This window comes from Heteronotia binoei, chromosome 4, assembly GCF_032191835.1.
Source record: "Heteronotia binoei isolate CCM8104 ecotype False Entrance Well chromosome 4, APGP_CSIRO_Hbin_v1, whole genome shotgun sequence".
NCBI classification, from domain to species: Eukaryota; Metazoa; Chordata; class Lepidosauria; order Squamata; family Gekkonidae; genus Heteronotia; species Heteronotia binoei.
This window is the reverse complement of record NC_083226.1, coordinates 61,665,420-61,687,393: the sequence shown is the minus strand read 5'-3', so window position 1 is coordinate 61,687,393 and position 21,974 is coordinate 61,665,420. Positions and strand designations below refer to the sequence as shown.

Sequence of the window (21,974 nt, the reverse complement as noted above, 5' to 3'; positions counted from 1 at the left end):
TCCTCCTTACAGTTCCATTTTACTAAGGGCTTTCTGCACGCTTGGCTTACTCCTGATTTTCTTGGGAGCTGATCCACAAGCATTTGAATTGGTTTGGGCATGATAGTTCTACATGTTGTGGAGTCAATTTATTTTCTTTTGCATGTGCCTTCAAAAATAAGGATATTCAAGGGATGGTGCTTTCATCATCAGTAGCATTACAGCACAGACATACACCCTCTTAAAAAGGCACTAAAATATTGATCTATCTCTGAAACATTGTAATAACAGACTTTGGTGGATATTTAAATTCTTAAAATTCATTTTTAAGGAATGGAGGTGGTGGTTTGACCATGACAATCCAATAATTGAATAGTGGGCTGGAGGTCGGTGAGAGTGGATGGGGTAAAGAAAACTGACAAAAACAGTGCACATAAGGAAAAAGCTGACTCAAAACTGGCTTCCCCAAAAACATTGAGGTAAAAGCAGTCTCAAAGGAAGTGGGAAAAGGAGGGGGGGAATCAAAAAACCCAAAGTGAAAACTATAGGTATATGTGAAAATCAGAGGATAAACTGAAGCAATATGGGGCCACCTGATGGAGCAGAAACCATGCGGAAGAGCCCCAGTCTCTTTGTAAAAACGACCTCTTGAAGAATTCTGCTTTATACATACTGTAGGATGACAGATGTATGCCACCTCAAGCTTGCAGTTCCACAAAATGGGAGCCACAATAGAAAATGCTTGCATATGGGCTGCTGCTGATACTATCCATTTGCAGGGTAGCACCTTTAGCAGACTGCACAGTTAAGCACAGCAGTCCCAGTGGGACATAACAAGACAGGCATACTTTTAGGTAGCTGGGTCCTAGGTGAAAGGTAGTAGTCAGTATAGGTAGTAGTCAATACCTTGAGTTGAACCCAAGAATTAATTAGTAATTAATGGAGTTACTACAGAAAATGTATAATATACATACTTCATGTGCTAATTAAACTGTGGTATCCTGTACTGACTGGAGTTTCCAGGTTGTCTTTTAGGTAGATCTAGATTGAGTACATTACAATAGTGTAGCCTTGAGGTTACTGTGGAATATATTACGCTGATAGCATAATACAATACCTGTATTGCTGTGGCTCAGTGCTTTAATGAAATTGCTTATCCCCTCTGGAAATAATGGTGCCCTATAACATAGAACTGTTAGGTGCCATTGATCCCTTTCTACCATATCTCCACTGAAGAATTCGTCTGGTAAAATAAAAGTAGCTTGATTGTCAATATGATCACCTTAATTATAGAGAAGAATGATCTGAGAAGTAGATCCCATGACATTATACATATTAAAATCATGATAGTGTTACGTAGCCCTCCAACAAAGTAATAAAACCATATGATATAATCTATTGATTGTTAGAAAATATAATAATTTAGCAGTGTTTGGGATTATTATTACCAAGGGATTATTTAGCAGTGTTTGGGATTATTATTACCAAGGGATTATTATTACCAAAAGTCCCCTAGTATTTGTGCATAGCTTTAGATGTTTGCTTTCATCAAGTAAAATATCATCTTTAATTTTTTTTAAAGGTTTTAGGTAAAGCTCATTGATTATATCTTTGCAACAATTATTGTTCTAAGACCAAAAGCAAATAAGATCTAGAGCACCAAGAGGAATGGCGCAGGCAGGAAATGTGCCATAAGAATCCCATTTCTCATAATAGAAGGAAGTGGTGGTAGAGAGTGCACAAGCTGTAGTCACACCTTTTCCCATGGGGAGGTGACTATGTTGTTCTGCTTACAATAATTGGAAGCATGAAAAAGAGATGTACATACTCCCACGCTCATGCATCTTCTATTGTATCATTCTGGTAATGTGTGAACAACTTAATGTTGCCACATTCATTTGGATTGCCAGATTTTACCTCCTCATCAGCAGGGGATGGGAGGGGGGGCAGGGCCAAGTCACCACATGTGACATCCCTGACATGATGATGTCACATGGAAATGACATCGTTGTTCCAGGGACCTTGCATGGTGACACTCTGGTTCTTGGGCAACGTCTATGGTAAAATCGGGCTCAAACAATAGAGTTTTGCCCAAAAACCAGAGTGCCATTTTGTGACATCCCCAGCATGATGACATCCCTTCTGCATGATGTCATCACATTGAGGATGTTGCACAGAGTCGTGGCTGTTGGGGGAGGGGCTTTCCTCACCAGCCAGCTGGCCAACGGCAGGTAAAAACCCATGAAATTGGAGGATCCCCCACACTCCCACCTGGCGACTGGTGGAGTACATTCATGTATATTCCAGGCTTATATTACAAAAACTCCAACAAAATACATAGCTCCAACAAAATATGAAAAGCAGTTCAATCAAATTGCTTTTGTTTTGCCTTCCTTCAGAGAGACACGTTGGCTTGTTATAGAAAGGGTTTGGAAAGCAAGTTTTGCTTCTAGATTTGAAAGTGTTACTTAATTAGTGGTGGATTCATTAAGCTCTCCGTTTTCAGCCCATTACAAAGTTTAAAAAGGAAAGAGAACAAGCTAGGCCTTCTGCTTCAAGATGAAGTGTACAATTTTTTCACACAGTATCTTCTGGCATGCCACTGTAAGGTATGTCCACTACTGAATATATTTTGCTTTGCTTTCCCTCCACATTTTATACACTATAGCCTACCTCTGCCTGATCCCAAGATAGCCTCATCAATGTGACTTGCTGTATTTCATCAGGCCCCAGTGATTCCCTTTCTAGTGTCTTTGATGATGTAGTTAGGGGAGAAAGAACCAGTCTAGCTAAGGCTAGAACTCCTCATTCATTGCACTAAAAACATTTATGCTTTTTCTCCCAGAAGCCTGGGTATGCTTTAGAGGTCTGTTAGTGGTTGCTTCTGTTACTGTAATTACCTCTAAATCTGATCTTCCAGCTGAGAGTTCTAGTTTTGCCAGTGACCCTGATTAATTGCCAAGATTTTAAAGCCTCTGTGGTAGATTTAAGATCCTTGCATACCAATTCTTTGTTTGCCACAGAAATAGTTATTTAAGCTGACATCAAATCGTGGATGTATTAATGTTTGTTATCTTGCCAACTTCTTTCAATAGACCAGGCTTGGATAGCTATGGCTTCCATGGCATGGCCAACAGTAACGTGGCCGTGAGCACGTGATGCAAATCCACAAAACAGACGTATCTAGCTAGTAAGGTGTTTCAAGAAAACTGGAGAACAACTGAATAAAGCATTAATGTGAGACAAAGAATAGGGGGAAAAAACAGTTCAAAAATTAGAAATTGCTTAATATGCACAATTAGGACCTTGTAACCTAAACAGATGTCCAAAGCTCTTTTTATAGGAACTCATTTGCATATTGGGTCACACACCCTTGATGTCACCATTGTTTCGCAGGAACTCATTTGCATGTTAGGCCACATCCCTGACACCAAGCAAGCCAGAATGTGTTCCTGCTCAAAAAAAGCCCCATGTGTAGCACTACACATGCTAATTGTTATACTGACTCCATATTTGCTTTTTGAATTGAATCTCCTCGACCAAAATAGGGGGATGCAAAATTGAAATACCATTTTGGTTATATGTACATGATTTGGACACAAGGCTAGTACATCCTTGCCTTGTGTCACTGATATTTATCAGAACATAATTTTCCCTTATACTGATTGATATTAATTGATTAATATTAATATTGCAACAATTAAACTTATGTGCAACATTTATGCTTGACCACTGAAGAAGGCTGGTAGTCTGAAATGTGTCTGTTTTAGGGTCACACAAGGTCCTAATTGTGCATATTGTACAATTTGTAATAATTACTGAGACTATATTTGGACCTATAACAGTTTTAAACTGATTTGTAATAAATACATTTGTAATATTTATATTGCATATTTGTTGACTTTATATTTTGCCCCCTAACAGTGTTCCTTCTAAGCTGGTTAGTATGAGCTAGCTCAGTTTTTTAGGTTCTGACTCACACATTTTTGTCTTAGCTCAGGAAGGATGGCCCCAGAACAAACTAATTTATGCAGTAGCTCACAACTTTAATGCCAGTGGTCCACAAAGTAGAATTTTTGTTCACAAGACTCCACAGCTTGGAGCGGCGTTTCCCATTAACAGGGTCGTGACCCGGCACCAGGCCACGCTGGCCTCATTGCCAGTTCGCGGGGCCTCCTGTTGATGTCCCCCTGGCCCGCAGAGGTCAGGGGATGCAGCCGCGCCTGTGGGGGGGGCTTCCAACCTCCCCCAGTGGTGGCATCCTCCAACATCTGGGCCAGGCGTGAGGAACTCATGGCTGTTCAGCGTGGGCTCCATTCCACACCTCTGGAGAAAGCGCGGATGTCCGGGCAAGGGAGACGCTCCACCGCGCAGCTGTCCCACCCCCTCCAGCTCTGAAGCGCTTTCTTAGCTGGCTGCCGCACTTGCTCTTGCTTCGTAACTAGGGAGAAATGAAACTAAAAGCAGTCTGGTGGCTCATCTCTGGAGCCACACCCAACTGGACTGCCACAGGGCTTCCTCCTGGAGCCGTCAAACATAGTCGATGCAGCTTCTGCACTTTACCAGCCAGCGTGGGGGAAGGGGAGCCTTAAAGAAAAGCAAAGTCCCTCCTTCCTCTTGAGTTTTCTTGTCATTGGGCCCAAAGCCAAACATTCTGGCCGAGCCATTTCCCTCCCCCTCCATCAGTTGGCAGCATCGGCTGGCAGAGGTCAGAGGACACAGCCACATTTGCGCGGGGGAGTCCCTACTTCCCGCTGGCAGCGGGACTCAGCAGGCCAAACTGCAGGGCGAGAGTCAGCAGTTTTAAAAATAAGTTGCTCCCATCCAATTTTTTTCTTTTCTCTTTCTTCCTTTTGTCCCTCTTTCCTTCCCTCCCTTTTCCTTCCTTCCTATTTCTTTTCTCTTTTTTGTCTATTTGTTTCCAACTTTCTTTCCCTCCCTCCCTCCCTCCGTCCGTCTGTCTTTCTTTTTCCTATTTGCTTTATTTCCCACTTCCTCCTTCTCTTGCTGTCAGTAAGTCTTTTCTCCTGTCTGTCTGTTTGCCTTCCTTCCTTGCCATTGCTAATCTGAGTAGACCGGGGGAGGGGGGAGGGAGAGAAGCTTGAAATGCCCTGCCATTTCATGTTTTCCCTGGCTGAGAGTATTTTATATTTTTAGTTTTCTGCTGTGTGATCCTTGTGCTTTTTCTTGATGTTTTAGTTTTAAAATTGCATTGCAAAATCCCACTATTCGTCTACTTATTCTAAACAAAATATTGCAAGTGTTTTTAGCATGTTTGTACATCATTTCCTGTCTCCCAGCTCCACCCCCAAAGTCTCCTGGTTCCGCCCCCAAATTTTAGTGGACCATGAAGGAGAAGTGTAAAAATAACCAGGCTACAAGGAGGGGGGGGGGGAGTTTGGGAAACCCTGACTTAAAGGGAGCATTCCCCCCTAATGTGTACTATGAGAATAGAGCATCTTTCCTCTGAGGAAAGGCAGGATAGTCTGGGACTTTCCATGATAGAACACTCCACAGCTCATTTCTTGCCTCTTTGGCATTAGGGCTGCAATTTAGAGAGCCTCACAACTCACCTGTTCTTCTACCGATGGCTATTTCAAGGCAGAGACCACACACCCTACCTGGCAAGGGCCTTACCAATTTTGCTTAAAAATAGGGACGTGTCATATTGGGGAAGAATGCTCAGTGGGTGCATGGATGGCATGTTAAGGGCTACAGTTAACTCAGTGTATGGCTGCAATAAAAAAGGCAAATGTTGGTCTGGGAATATTAGGAAGAGGATGGGGGGAAAAATCAGCCAGTATTATAATGTCCTTGTATAAATCTGTGGTGTGCCTCATTTGCAATACTGTATACAGTTCTGGTCACCACACCTAATAATTATCATAGCATTGGAAAATGTGCAGAAAAGAGCAAGTAAAATGATTGAGGGGATGAAACACTTCCTCTGTGAAGAAAGGTTGAAGAGCTTAGGGCTTTTAAGCTTGGAGAAATGACAACTGAGGGGTTTACAAAATTATGCATGGGTAGAGAAGGTAGAGAAAGAAGTACTTTTCTCTGTTTCTCACAATACAAAAACTTGTGAGCACTCAATGAAATTAATGAGTGCTTAAAATAGATTAAAGGAAGTACTTCTTAGGGTTGCCAATCCCCAGTAGGGGGCAGGGAATCCCCTGGCTTGGAAGGCCTCCCCGTACTGCAGAGTTAGCAGAAAGCAGGGGAGGGGTGAATGTCCACTGGGTACTCTATTATGCCCTATGGATACCAGTCCTCATAGGGTATAGTGGAGCATCATTCCATGGGTATTCGGGGCTGGGGGGGGGGACTGTTTTTTGAGGCAGACACACCAGATTTTCAGCATAGCATCTGATGCCTCTCCTCAACTCCCCATCCAAGTTTCAAAAAGATTGGACCAAAGGGTCTAATTCTATGAGCTCTCAAGGAAGGTGTCCCTATTCTCCATTATTTCCAATGAACAGAAGGCATATAAAAGGAGCATGGTCCCTTTAAATGTGATGGCCTTTGAAGTTCAATCATGCTTGTCACAACTTTCCTTCTGGCTTCACCCCAAAGTCTCCTGGCTCCACCCCCAAAGTCCCCAGATAATTCCTGTGTTGGACCTGGCAACTCTAATACTTCTTCACCTGAAGAGTAATTAACATGTGGAATTTACTGCCTCAGGAAGTGGTGGCGGCTCCAAGAAGAGATTGGATAAAAATATGGAACAGAGGTCCATCGATGACTATTTGTCATGAAGTATAGGTGGAACATTATGTCTGGGGCAGTAATGCTCTGTATTCTTGGTGCTTGGGAGGCAACAAGGGGAGGACATTAATTAGTAATTAAACTGTGGATTTCACTGCTAGAGGGCATAGTGATGACCATGAGATTATGTCTTTAAAAGGGGGTTAGATAAATTGCTGTAGGAGACATTCATTAATAGCTTCTTGCCATGGTGAGTAAAGGAGCAGACTTCTGAATACAAGAAATGGGAGGCAGCATAAGGGAGGCAGCCTTGGCCTCGTTACCCATTTTGTTCTTTTAAGATAACTGGTTGGCCCATTATGGGAAACAGTCTGCTGGACTGGATGGACCACTGGTATGATCCAGCAGGCAGTACTTATGATCTGAGCAAGAAGGATCCCATATTCCCAGATGTCAGATAGAGCTGTAGTCCCAGACTGAATAGGAATTTACCCATCATAAACCTATGAGTTTTTGCCTCATATTCTTAAAAATATGGACAAAGAGTTTTCTAATTATCCCAGCTGCATTTTTGTGAAAGGTTGTTCAACATGTTATGATAAGCCTATATACACCTCTTGACTCTGCCAGCATTAAAATGCATCGGAACAACCTAACGCTTCACTGAAGTTCTATATTATCAGAGAAGATTGATGACACTGGACATGTTCTCTGTCTGAGAGCCAGTGTGGCGTAGTGGTTAAGAGTGGCAGATTCTAATCTTGAGAACCAAGTTTGATTACCCACTCCCCCACATGAAGCCTGTTGGGTGACCTTGGGCTAGCCACAGTTCTCTCAGAACTCCCTTAGCTCCGCCTACCTCACAAGGTGCCTATTGTGGGGACAGGCTGTTGTGCAGTTTGGTTGCCTTTATAGGTTATCTTTTAAAATATACCATGCTGACCTATGTATTCTCTGCTGCCGGAATTTTTCCTGTTACGTAAATTTTGAGATGCAAACAACATCTCACAATTTATACTTCCTGCATTATAATTCTAATGTAATAATTAGTGGAGAGAATTAAGTTATTGTAGATTGAAAGGTAATCTCAGTGGTCTGTGTGTAATCTAGTTTGCATTACTTAACACAGGGAATAACAGGGCAGTCCTAAGCACAGAGATCTTTCTACTTTTATGATTGTATACTGTAAATCAGATTGAATTTAGTAGGACTTCCTTCTTTGTAAACATGCATATTAACTGCATCCCTTACTGCCTGACATTGGGGCACCAGTCCATAATTCTTTGTTGTATCTTCCAAATGAAACATATTTGATGAAGTGACATTTGGCTCACAGAAGCTTATACCCTGGGAAAATGTTGTTGGTCTCTAAAGTAGTGCTACTGGGCTCAAATTTTGTTCTTCCAAATATATCATCAAAAAAGTTCACTACGGTTTCAAAACAGTTCCCTTTTCTTTTTCTACATGGCTTTGCTAACAACAAAGTTAAAAGTGGTCTTTAAATTTAAAAAATGATAATAAATGAAAAACTGATAATCTGCCCATGGCTACTACTTTAATTTTTAATTAGGTTGCTGTTGACATTGATTGCCCTTGGAAGAAAAGCAATGAAGTTGCAGGTTGTAGACAACTTACCTCATACAGCGGTTTATAAAAGATGGTGGGAATTTCATTTCTTTTGGCTTATAGTTTAAATGCTGAGCAAGCACTTATTAATTTCTGTAAGGTTTATGTTGGGAGGGAAGCTTTGAGAATCAATTGCATTGAAAGAGTGTTTGTGTTTATCATGTGGAGGTTCCTTTCAGAAGAGAACATTAAACAGAAGAGCTTCATTCTCTCCCCACCCTCCACCTTGCCAGGATGTAGCAAATTAATGTATCTTCCAACTCTGTGGAATGTATCTTCCAACTATCTGGTGAAGCTGTTGTATTTAGATTGTTTCACATCTGCAGAAAATACATGGTATGATAATTTGGCAGGCAGGTTAAAGATGGTGAACTTGTGGGTTACGTCCTACTTTGAATTATAAAAATGTTTTTATGGATGACTTTTCATTTTTCGCGAGGAAGCTATTAAGGGATCTTATGATACAACATCTTAAGAAAATTCAGGAGGTGGTTCTAGATTAGCATTCTTTTCTTAATATAAACACTGTTAAGAGTTGTCCAGCACTGTGGTCTTTCATAAGATGCCCCCCCATAAGAGAGTGCAGATTGCATAGGCATCTATAGATCTTTCACAGCTCTCCTGGCATCTGTTTGTGTGTTCCTGCTATTCCTTATTATGGCCACTTTGTACACACGATTACTTCACGGCTTTTTTCCAGAATGGTAAGTTTTTTCAACTACCAGACTCAAATGAATTGTTGCAGCTATTTCTGTTTTCCTTCAAATAGCTTTATCCCTGTAAAAATGTTGTTGGGGAATATCATTATTTGAACATGAAAAGAAACTTCCCCAAATAAAATCGGGTTGGTTTTTTGTGCTACTTTGAAGAGAAACACGAAGTATTCTAGTGCTGCCCTTTGAAGTGCAAGATTCATAGTTTCACAATAGCAAAACAAGCCTCTGGCTAAACCACTTCTTGAGCTTAGGTTCCCTTAGGGATCATCTTTTTTTCTCTCTAATTCCTGGCCTCTTAGCTTGGTGATTAGGAATGGAAGATCAGTTTTCATACATTGAACATTATTTTTAATCATGCAATGTCTGGAGTTAACTGCCCTACCGTATCATACATTCTACTACATTTGCTGCTTTATTAAGCATGCATGAAGACCAAGGATCCACTCTTGCTCCAATACACACTTTCTAGATAAAGCGTTTCTGGATTCTCTGGTATTGCCCTTCAGAAAGAGTTTAGGACTTTTACTGTCATCCTGACAGAATGGAAAGTTGAAAGACATGGTTCCACGGTATTGTCCAGAGCTCCTACTTGTACAGGAGCCACCTGCCATTTTGATGAGAACATAGTTTGATTGAAACATTGTTGGTTATGTTGCACCACAGCTGCTGATTGCTTATTTAAGCTAGATTTTCACCTGAATATGCATTGAACAACATTTATCAACTTTGTATGTTTTCAGTTCAGACTTTAAGCTTTGTCATCATAGAACGTAGGATTACAGAGCTCTGTCATTACATTTGAGCATCTTGGCAAAGGCATCATTAAGTAAATTGGAACAAACACTAGGTAGCCAATTCATGGAATCACTTTTTCAAAATTAGTTTGCTTCTGTGAGCAAAGGCAGCAGATACTTTAACTCTCCTTGCATCTCTTGTCCTTGAGGTTGAAGCGTGGAGCTAAAGGTTTACCTCTGACCCTCCTAGATTTCTGCTTCCCACAGCTTTTTTAGTTATTGCTTTGTATTCCTTTCCATGCAGAGTACTGCTGTATGACATGGTTTAGGATATATAATATAGGTAGTTTCAGTGATTTTCCATAGGAACTCACAGAGATAGGTATTCTATCCTGTAGGTGTTTGTGCAGTGAGCTTGCCCATTTGCCTTGTAATCTAAATACGTAATTCAAGTCACTCATTTGGGGAGTCTTTAATCTTCAAGAGTGCTGTTATAGCTGCTGTAGTGCAAATGTGCTGCTGATGTTGTATCAGGATGCTGACTTGCCTTTGGGGTAGAGCTATTCAGCTTGTTCCCACTTTCTACTTGCACTGCATGAGAATTGCAACTTTTTCCACACATGCCACCACTTGCAGATAGCCCTTAATTACTGTTTAACATATGTAGTCCAGTTCAGTGCTACACAGGAGGTACGCAAATGAGACAAACTCTCAAATGAGTTTCACTGAAGAAGAGAAACACTTCACATTCTTGTGTGTCTGGTTTGAAATTGGTATGGTGTTGAATTGTGAATGAATGAATAAGAGTTGCTCAGTTTTTCTAGTAAAGGAAGACTGGAAGTTCCTCTGACTGCACAATGCCCAGAGAATCCAACCTGTCAAATCAGTGTGCATCTTAAAACATAAAATTAATTGCTTGTTCCTGCCACTGGGAATGGCTCTCCGTGCTAATACACTTAAACACCGCACAGTGTTTTTGAAAAAAAAAAAAATAGATTCATCACCTGCCAAGATTAGAATGCAGGAATGTTTTCTTTTTTAAAAAAAAAATGCTTTTGTTTGTTTATGTGTAAAAAAACCCAATGCTTAGGCAGTGTGGTTGTACTACAGAGGTGCCACTCATCTTTTGGTAGATTTTGCTAATTTATGCAGGTCGTATTGCTCTTCAGCATATAACCTGCTAGTTGCTAGGCAACCAGAGGAGAAAAAGTGTGCATGCTATTCATGTCTGGTAGCTTTCACATTTATTCCTTTTAAGATTTGTATGAAACCAACAATATTGCTAACAACCAGATAGCATATTTATAAATAATAGTTTTCTTTCAGCAAACCTTTGGTTGTTACCACTGCAGCATTTTTGCTGGAAAAGACTATTTAGTGTAATTTTTTTTTAGTAATTTCACTTACAGGACACCTATACAGAAAGGGACTAAAAGATGGAATCTGTCTATGAAAAGGAGGAGCCCTCTGGGGCGGTGTGTGTGTTTGCGTGTGTGTGTGTGTGTGCACGCTAAAACTCAGTACTGTATTGCTGCTGAAGGAATGTAAACAAGATAATCTGCTGTGTATTTATGTTCTTATACACTTTTGCCCTTTCATTAGTCCAGAGTCCTGCCAGAGAAAGCCTTAACTAGTGGTGTTGCATTTCTCCAACTTGAACAGCCTTTTTCCCTGTCAAAATTATTGGTAACTGCAGCATCTTATAAAGTACAAGCAGGGTAGTATCCAACAATTTGAATAGCCACAAATTGAAGCCTATGGCCAGTTTTCAGCAATCTTGTCCCCATTTTTCAGTGATGAATATTCTTGTGCCTGGTAGCGAGGTGACTTAAGTGCATGGCTTACTTCATTGTGTCTGAGCAGCAAGGAGCTAGTTTAACAAGGGAACGACCTGAGGTTGACCTGTTCAGGAACAGATAAACTGTGAAGTGGTCTCACACACAGTCCATGTGACAGACCAGCTATAATATGCATGCATTATTTCTGCAGATGTGAACAGAAGCAGTCAAATTGCTGTTTATAAATGTATGATGATGCTAAAATTGTGAAAACGTTCAGCATACATTTAAGCTTTCTGTCATATGGTAGTTAATAGTTATGTGCGGCTCCTGGACAATTCCAAGTGCAGTTTGGGAAATTCAGAGCGAGCATTTGTTCTCTCTGAGGCACAAATCCAAGATGTCAGCTGTAAATGCTGTGGCAGGAAAATCTGCCAAGCTTTCTAGACACAGGAGTTCCCTTTTTGAATAGTGATGGCAGTAGGGACTTTTAGAATTTTTCAAAAGCAGTGTTTTGTATATAACAGCCCAGGATTAGCTATTTCCCAAGGAGGGCAAGAACTGAATGGAACTTTTCCTGGTTTCTTTACTAGGTTATTTCCAGTGTTATCTTCCTTGCTCATCATCTCTATTTATGAAGGCATGATCCCAAATTATTTGAAGGTGAATGGATGCATTCTGTGTGAGGTACAACTCCTTTCACAATGATTCTTTGCATTTATTTATTTATTTTGTCTTTTCTAACAGTTCAGGACGACAGTTAAGTGAAGTCTTCATCCAGCTGCCTTCCAGAAAAGAATATCCAGAGTACTATGAGTTAATTAGGAAGCCGGTCGACTTCAAAAAAATAAAGGTGAGCATCATTTGTGCTATATTATGAATGTGCTTTCCAGCATCAGCCCAAATGATCAGTATTTGAATTGTACAATCTTGCACACACTGTAAATATAAAATACTGCTTGCTGTGAATCTTCCATATGTGTAATACTTCACTGTCAACAGTTTACTTTAAACAAATTCTTCAGAGTACAAACTAATCAGCAAGACAGCTGTATGAACTCTGGAAGTTTACATTCCAGTGGCGGGTTATCTGTAATGCAACCTAAGATTTTTTATTATGCTTTGTTATGCCTTGCTTATAAAAGCCCAGTTTGGTGGAGCATGAAACCCAGAACATGTTTGGAAAGAGGTTTTACAAGAGCTGTTCTCAAATATATGATGGGTATGTTTATCTTGGGCAGTTTAAAGCAGGGGTGTCAAACATGCAGTTTGGGGTTCCTATCTGGCCCCTGAGCAACTGGCTGTCATCTGCTTCCTTCTCCCTCTTTCTTGCTTCTTTCTGCATCACATCTTGCTTTTCAAGGCTTGCTCAATTGCACAGGAGCTACAGAGCAAAGCCTCTATTTTGTCCATTGGCTGAGGCTCCTCCCTTGGGGAGGAAGGGGGGGAAGAGCTTGCTTTGCCAGGCTCTCTCAGTTGCACAGCAGAGCTACTGACCCAAGCCTCTCTTCCTTCTATTAGCTGGACTCCTCCCCCTCCTGGTCATCCGGGGAAGGAAGGAAAGAGCCAGAGCTTCCTTTGTCCAGTTCTCTGTGTGCCATGGGAAAGATACAAAGAAAGCACCCTTAAGGCCAACAAGTGCTAATATTTTAAGCATGTTTTATTTTAGGTTTTTTAAAAAAATATTTAATTGTGTTTGTCTGTGTCTTTTATAAAATTTATATTTCTGCTACCTAATCTTAAATAGGTACACACATAGCCCGGCCTGACATGGCTTGGCCCAACAAGGCCTCATTTATGTCAGATCCAGCCCTCATAACAAAGGAGTTTGACACCCCTGGTTTAAAGAATCCACTTTCTTCCACCATAGCACATATATGCAGAGTAATGGTAGCTATTTCTTTTTCCAGTAAGAGTGCCAGCTCCTGGGATCCAGGGGTTCCCCTTCCAAAACTGCCATTTCTGATCAACATGTAGTCCAGAAGAATAAGAAGAATTTAAAAACTGGCTGATGGCATGAGGTCACTGTAGAGTTCTGACTAATTCCTAAAGAGGTGTGACATCACTTCTGAGTAAACTGAGAAGTGGTGTCTTGGTATCACCCAGCTCCCCCCACCCCCGGGTCCCCCACAGGTTACTAGGTCTGGCAACCCTATTTTTCATGGACACATTCACACAGAATTGCAACTCTCATCAAGCAACATTAGTATATAAATTGTGACATACGCAGTGCTGCATCTACCAAACTGCAAATAGTTTGAAGTGCAGCAGTCATCTGTGGCTATTTGCTATTATCATGATTATCATACTTACAGGGTTATTATAATTATGTTATTGAGCCTATAGCAGTATTTAAAAACATTTTTGTGAATTAGCCTTTTATTGCCAAGGATGGCTATTTATTCAGTCCTCAATTTCTGTTCTTCAGTGAAGCTGAAAGAGCTGAAATTGACATCACTTACAACCCTGTTTCTCCACTCACTCAACGCTGTTCTCTAGTCTACCTCAATACTGTTATCTACCTCAATAGACATGCAAGTACTTAAGGGAACAGGTAGCCCTTTAAATATCAAAACAAAATAAAAACAATTTGGTTTTGATCATTTGGTTTTGATCTTTTTTCTGAATATGCTCTTTATGTTTGTACCATCTAATAAACTTATATTAAAGGAGTAATAGCACTTTTATTTTTTATGTTCAGGATTACAGCATGTTGTTTATTTTCTGTTCAGGATTACAGTATATTGTCTTTTCCCATTTTCATCTCTTTAAAAATATACACATTAGGAAAGAATTCGCAACCATAAATATCGCAGTCTAGGTGACTTGGAGAAGGACGTCAATTTGTTGTGTCTCAATGCTCAGACTTTCAACTTGGAAGGATCACAGGTCTGCTTCAAATTATTTTTTCTTTATTGTTAAGAATATTGCTGGATGCATTTTCAGTAAACAGCATAATATGCAATGTGGGTGACTATTTTGTATTGGTCACTGAGAATTCTGTTTTATGAAATGTTTTGCTAAACTAAACTGCAGTCATACTATAAATCCATGTTGTTTTGATTAGCTGTTAATTTCATCTGAAGGATGCTAGTATCCACAGATATTCCTGAGGGTTCTCTAATTCTTGGTCTAATGTTTGTCCAGTATATATGGCAGATTTATGCTTTATTTTTTTTAGTTAATTGTAACCTATGTAACAGTAAGTTACTAGTCTCTGCAAATGTTGCATTGGTATTCAATTAGTGAGAAACCAGGGCCCACTAAACATGCATTTTTGGGAGCACAATACATGTAATTGCCACATATTATGACTAAGGCATCATGTGGATTTTCTTTGCTTCTATTCATGCTAACTACCCTCTAACCTATCTCACGCACATTGTTGTGAGAATAAAAATGGGAAGGAAAGAACCACATACACCATCCTGAGCTCCTTGAAAGAAAAGTCAAATAAAATGTCATAATCATATGCTTTTTGCACAAATAGATGTAAAATGTAGATATGACCTCAGTAATGTTGGTCTAGAGCAGGGGTGGCCAAACTGTGATTTTTAAGCCACATGTGACTCTTTCACACACATTATGTGGCTCTCAAAGCCCCCATTGCCCAGTTGGCTGGCCTGGGGAAGGTATTTGTCTCTTTAAATAATTTATCCAAGTCAAGACAGCTGGCAGTTTAGAGAAGGTATTTAAAGTTAAAGTTGCTTTCTTTCTGCCTCTCTTTTCCTCCTCCCTCCCCCATCTATTTCCTTTCTTCTTTCTTTCTTTCCTTCCTTCCTTCCTGACGTTCATGTCTTACAACTCTCAAACATCTGACATTTATTCTGTGTTAATACCTCTTACGTTAAGCAAGTTTGACCACCCCTGAGCTAGAGGCTACCTCTATTCTACCACTCTACTGAGTAAAGTTTATTTATATAGTTATTCATTTAAATGTTTATGCTCCATCTTTCCTTTTGGCTCTTGTTTGAAGTCTTCCTCCAATCTAAGGAAACTTCAAGTTAAATAGCTCTTCCATTGGAGGAGAAGCCACATAAACTGGAGGAAGTCTATTTAGGTGATGGTTGGATCTTTCCCATTATGCTGTGTCTTGTGAAATTAACTAAACAACACAGAAGGCCCTTTGTCCTTTGCAGCCACCAGCCATCCCTTGCACCCACTTCAGAAGGTGGAGGAGCTCTGGGCAGGGTCTCTGAAAGTTACCTCAATAGATGTGGAAGTACTTAAGCGAACAGGCAGCTGTTTAAATATCCTGGTCCTAGGCTAATTAGGGCTTTAAAAGAGAATAGCTCACAGGGTTTTGCTGTGATGCTACTAGTGGTACATTCTCACCTTGCCAGTCTCATTCTCCAGGGCCAGATCTAAGGGGGGGCAGAGGGGGGCGTTTGTCCCGGGTGCCAATGGAGGGGAGGTGCCAAATTGGGTATTGTATTCTATGGGACCATAAGATAGAATGGCCCATAAGGAGGTGTCATTTTTTAATTTTGCCCCCCCCCTCAAAAAACATGTAGATCCGGTCCTGTCATTCTCTCCCTAGTCCAGAGGAGGCAGGATAGGCACCCCCCCCCCCAGACTACTGACCTACCAGTTATCTTCCAGGTGGCCATAATGGTCAAACCTGCCCAAATGGCTGATACTTCCCCTTGCATGTGCAGATTGCCTTATCCTGTGCCCCATGTTTTATCCACACTTAAGTGGTTACATGTCCACTGAGCTTTATGAGTTTCCATTTGTTAAGCCTCATTACAAGGGGCTATGATTAGTGTTAATGAAGCTAGGATCAATATAAAGCGTAAGTCTTTACCATGGATTAAGGCCCTGGGGAAAGTGTAAAAAGAGAACTACATACACAGAAGAGAAATGTGTGATTCTATGGCTTGTTGCTCACTGAGTGAGCTGTACCTTATTTCTGTATGACAGTTCAGAGCTTCTTACCCACATAAATTAACCCATTTTAGCTAACATGGGCTATTTTGATTTTACTGTTAATAATTACTGTCAGAAATTCGTTTCTGCTTGAACATATTGTTAGGTTGTATTCTAAATCTTAATTAGAACTTTCCATTGAAGAATCAAAGAATATTAGTAATAAAAACATTAAATAATTTAAACACAAGAGTAGGTGGTGCTTCATAATTTGAAAATTAATATAATACAGAGCTTTATTTTTGTGCTGGGTTATCACTGAAGCATTTCCCACCCTTCATTTATTGCATGAAAAACTGACATTGGCATTTCCTGTAAAATTCATACAACAAGACTTATGACTTGTAATGGGGGAGAAAAGCCATGCTCTCTGTGGGTTTGCATAGAAAATAAAGTTCCATGCTGTGAATTTTTGATGAAGCACAGCTTGCAGTTCTGATGCAGGTTTGCTTTCATGTTACAGATCTATGAGGATTCCATTGTTCTCCAGTCAGTGTTCAAAAGTGCACGGCAGAAGCTTGCCAAAGAAGATGAAAGTGAGGAAGAAAGTAATGAGGAGGAGGAAGATGAGGAAGATGAGTCAGAGTCAGAATGTAAGTCCATGTATTCAAAACTGGAATAGGTCCAATTTGGCATTCAGTCTCTTTTTTTTTTTTGGCCTGGAGAGAAAGATGCCTTCTTGATATAGACATTCTGTAAATGACAGGGGGTATAGTGGCCAGATTGTATTGCTTCTGACCTTGTCCCTGATTTTTGCCATAAACAAGAACCTCATTTGAAATAAGGCCATACTGTGCACCCTTGTAAATATTTTTCTTGTTGTTTTTCTGATGGTTGTAGGAGCTGAATTCCTATTTCCCAGACCTTCTCTTGGCCAGATGATTTCAAATAGATCAGTAAATGCATACTGACATTTCAGTTCCCTCTTTTGTAATTTTATGTCATTATTCTCAAATGTAGAGGGGATCTTTTTCAAGATGAGTTGTATGTTTGACTTCTTAGACGACATTAACGGTTGAGAAAATATAAATATTGCTTTTAGCCTCTAAATTCTTCCCAATTTTTATTTTCCAGCCAAATCTGTAAAAGTGAAAATAAAGCTCAACAAAAAAGATGAGAAAAACAGAGACAAAGGGAAAGGCAAGAAGCGCCAAAGCCGGGTAAAAGCCAAACCAGTGGTGAGCGATGATGACACTGATGAGGATCAAGAAGAAAATGTAAGTTGTGCTTACAGGGGCAATAAATGTATTCACAGTAGTTTCCCTTGCATGTGCCATTCATTGCTTCTTGCTATATTGACTAGACTCTGTATGCTAAAGTTTTGAAGATGAATCTAAATTCAGAATTCTAAGACATTTGTCAAGTGTGTACAGCTTGAGCTCTTCACATTCATTAAAATGGAGTACTTGGCCTCATGGGTGGGATACAGAGAACAGCACAATTATGCTTCTCAAAAAAAAAAAAAACCCCTCTATTCCACATTACAAATCTCTCTGGAAACTGATGGAACTTTCCAAACCAGTTTACAAAATGGCACAAGAATTTGGAAATCAAAAGAGAATTTAAAAAAAAATCATAATGCATGCTGTAGTAGCCCATTTCGGCTAGTTTAAAATTGAGTACTAAAATTTAGTACTAAAATTGAGTACTCAGGGAGTACTAAGCCGCCCTGAGCCACTTGTGGGAAGGGCGGGATATAAATTCTAAATAAATAAATAAAATAAAAATAAGATTAACTACTATACATGTAAATCTGCTTTGCTGAATTTCATTCAAAAGAACCACATGATTAGTGGAATACGCACAGTGCACATTTGGACTTTGGTTTCCTGAAGATCTGACCCCAGAGGCCACATGGACAAAACTGCTTTTGAAACAGAAAATTTTCTATTGCAGTTTGTGGCAGGGGAAACTTGTTCTTCAGATAAATTGTCAAAAACAATACAGGTGCACACAAGCCTTGGCAGATCAAAGGTAGTTCTTTCGATCCCAGCCAACTCTCCCTTCCCCCTTGTCTTTATAAATAATTCAACTAAACTCCTGTACAAACTTAATTGGGATGATGGCATTGCATTAATTGGCACTTGGTTTTAACTAAAAATACATAAGATTGAGCTACATATGCTACTTCACAACCATAATACAAAGCATGTTCATACTTAATGACATGAATACCCATTGGGAACAATGGGAGATTGCCGAAGACCTGCTGGATTTGATGGGAGCCATAAATGCCAGTTGACTTGCATAGGCTTCATTGAAATACATTAAAGAACAGAAAAGTTGCAGTGAAAATGCATAATGGTTTTGGAGAAACCTGGCCTGGGTCTGGATTGACAACCCTCAGAGTGGAATAATTGTCCCTGGGGCTGGAATCATTGCTTTGGCATTAGGAATAGCAAAATAAGCCATGGAGATCAGTCTTTCAGTGTAACCAACTAGGTCAATGTTAATGTTTCAGTTTTAACAAACATCCAGGTTAAAAAAAAAGAGTTGCTATGCCTTCATTAGACCCGCATTATTCTCACTGTTCTCTTTCTTCTGAAGCCTGGTGCACACTTTACATTTGCTGTGTGGCAGTTGTCTTTACATGCAGAACAGTTCAGCCCATGGATCAACTTTGTTCCCCCATGCTACACAAATATCCAAAATGAGGGTCTTTAGTAGCAAATTTATCCTGTTTGCATGTAGGTTTTCCAATCCCTTGGTCCAAGTGGGGGTTACTGGGTGGTGGTGTGGGTTTTCAGGGCTTCTCCCCACCATCACCCAGCCCACAAACCATGACATCACTGCACTACATTCCCAACATGATGATGCAGGGCCTTCAAGACCACTCTCTTCCAGTTGGCTTTTAACTGACGCTGTACTGTAGGGAAATTGAAGAAATACTGTCACCATTGAAATTATACAACATCAAAGAGGCTAGCACCAAATCATTTTTGACTGTTTTAATTACTGAATGTGAGATTTTATAATACTGTATGGATTTTAATTGTTTGTTGTGGTTTTATGTTGTGAGCTGCGCTGAGCCTGCCTCAACGGAAGGCGGGATATAAATCAAATAAAGTATGTCATCTGGAAGTGATTCCATCACATTAGGGGACATTGGGCAGTGATGTTCTAGTTTGAGGACAAAACTATATGGTTTGAAGCTGGTTTTAGCATAGAGTGTTGCCCAAAAAACCAGACCACTGATGCATGATGTCCCCGATAGGATGACATCACTTCCAGGTGACATCATTGTGTCGGGGACATTCCTGAGCCCTCCCAAAATCCCCCCCCCCGCTGGAGCAATGAGGGGACCTGGCAACCCTATTTGCATGGTAAGAGTCACCTGAGCAATGGACCTCAAAATGGCAACACTTTCCACATGGATAGAACTGAGGCACTCTCCAAGAGATGACCATAATGTGTAACAGCTCTGAGGTTCATAGAAAGAAACACAAAATGCTTATATAAGAAAACTAAGAAATCAGTCCAAGAACTGTGTTCTGCATGTGCAAGCAGCTTTCCTCTTGCAGATCAGCTACATAAGGTATACAAAAATCTCCTGTCTGGTGGAGGAAATCCAGCAGCTCCATAATTCATGTGAAACACCAAGCACAACCTCATTCCCAGGTGAAAACCTGTACTTAAGGATTGTATATTATGTATGGTGTATCCAAAGTCATAGCAACAAGTGCATAACTCTCTCCTGTTTCCATCGTTCTCAGCCTTGATACAAATGCATGTCTGCCCGTTGGATTCCATAGAGCTTAAGTGAACAGTTAATGCTTTCAGTGGGACATACATGCCCAGTTGTCTCTGGATTTCATCGTGTTTTTTTTATTATAGTTCTGATTTTAGCCTTAAGTAGTTTCTGTTTCATCTTCTTGCCTTCCAAAACCAACCTCTACCATTTTTTTTTCTCCTGCCTTTCAGGAACAGTCAGAAGCTAGCGCCAGTGATGACGAGTGATGCAGACAGTCAAGTTTTCTGAACTGAGAACCTTCTGTCATTTTACACCCAGTGAATTCATTTTGTCAGATAGGCATTGGGGTGTTTCTGTATTTTCATCATCTATAAACTAGCTTTAGGGTAGTGCCAGACAAACATATGATATCATGGTGTAAAAAGAAAAAAATGTAACATACTGTGACCAAATGGGCCTCAAAAATAAAATGGGGGGGGGAGTAAGGGGCAAAAACAGCTTTTGATGGAAAAAAACATGGGTTGATAGTATATTTCTATGGGTTGGGTTTAGCTTACTAATGGTTTGACTGTTCCTGGTTTCAATATTTGATTTGATGCTATCAATATGCATCAGATGATTTTGAAAAATGTCTTTTGTAGCATTGCTAACCAGGAGAAGCCATTAAAAGCAACTGGTGATTTTATTTTTCATCAGGCAGTTTTCAAGGCTTTATTAGTTCTGTATTTTTTTCACTGTGGTACACATATGTAATTTTGTTTAAGAACTTCTAAATGTACAGTAGGTAGACTTTACCCTGTCCTGTCCCATTCATTGCTTCACTTTATGCTTAATGAGATCTTGGCAAAAACGCTTTTTGAATTGCATACAAGAAACGTATGTCTACTGTAAACTGCTTTTTTTCCCCTTTTGCTTTTTTCTTGATTTTAAAAAGTTGGGTTTAAAATGCTATTGAATATTGCAATCTATATAGTATAATGAATGGCTTCTTTCATCACATTATCTTTTGTGTTACCAATGTGGTTTGCCACCTTTCCCCAAAGTGTACTTAATCTTTGCTTTCTTTGCACAATGTCTTTGGTTGCAAGTCATAAGCCTGAGGCAAATAAAATTCCAGAAATTTTGAAAGATGTGTAATTAATGTTCTCCTAACAAAAAGCCCTGGTGGTGTTGGGACTTCAGTTCTTTTTGTTACCACTCAAGGATACTCTTGACAGAAATGTCTGTTCTCAGGAGCCTCTCTGCTTCCACAGTAGTATCACCTGATTGCATCGTTGATGGCTCTTTGGAAGGTAATGTGACCTAACAGCTTCCAGCTTACTCTTTAAAACAGGGTGGACCACTAGAAGGCTAGGGGACACAACATAGCTCTCTAACAATTTAGTCAGGTTTTTAACCTAGATTTTCCTAAATATGCTTCACATTAGCCCAACTAGTGGTTAAATGTCTATGGTGTTGGAATGGGTATGTGCTCTCTTTGCACATATTGTGTTTGTGTGCATGAAGATGGGTAGATCTTTGCAATCCTTCCTCAAAAAAAAAAAGATTGGTGGTGGAGTACATTGTAAGAAAACAGTTTACCAGATTTATTCCTAGTAAATATGTTTTCTATGATATGCTGTCAAAGAAATGAAGTGACTTCCATAGCACAGCCTTCAATGCATCCCACGTAGTTGCATGAGACATGCCACACTGTGAGTCGTCCGCCAGATATTGCTGTATAGTTAAGTTAATTTCTTTCTTTACTAAGTCATTTGATAATATTGAGGGATTTAGCCTCCTTTGCCTATAATTATTCTTTGATGAGGACCAGTCT

The 21,974-nt window shown here is 40.0% G+C and overlaps 1 protein-coding gene across 5 annotated transcripts in view; it reads left to right on the top strand.

Annotated features, from left to right (window-relative positions):
- The window catches only part of SMARCA2 (SWI/SNF related, matrix associated, actin dependent regulator of chromatin, subfamily a, member 2), a 180,400-nt gene extending 159,114 nt beyond the window's left edge, over positions 1 to 21,286 (top strand). For all 5 annotated transcript variants that reach the window (XM_060237411.1, XM_060237407.1, XM_060237408.1 and 2 more), the window contains 5 exons: positions 12,286 to 12,391; positions 14,326 to 14,427; positions 16,931 to 17,060; positions 17,542 to 17,684; positions 20,389 to 21,286. In XM_060237411.1, coding sequence (XP_060093394.1) covers positions 12,286 to 12,391; positions 14,326 to 14,427; positions 16,931 to 17,060; positions 17,542 to 17,684; positions 20,389 to 20,424 — 517 coding nt within the window. In that variant the 3' untranslated portion in view covers positions 20,425 to 21,286. The remainder of the gene's footprint in view (positions 1 to 12,285; positions 12,392 to 14,325; positions 14,428 to 16,930; positions 17,061 to 17,541; positions 17,685 to 20,388) is intronic.
- Positions 21,287 to 21,974: the final 688 nt, after the last annotated feature.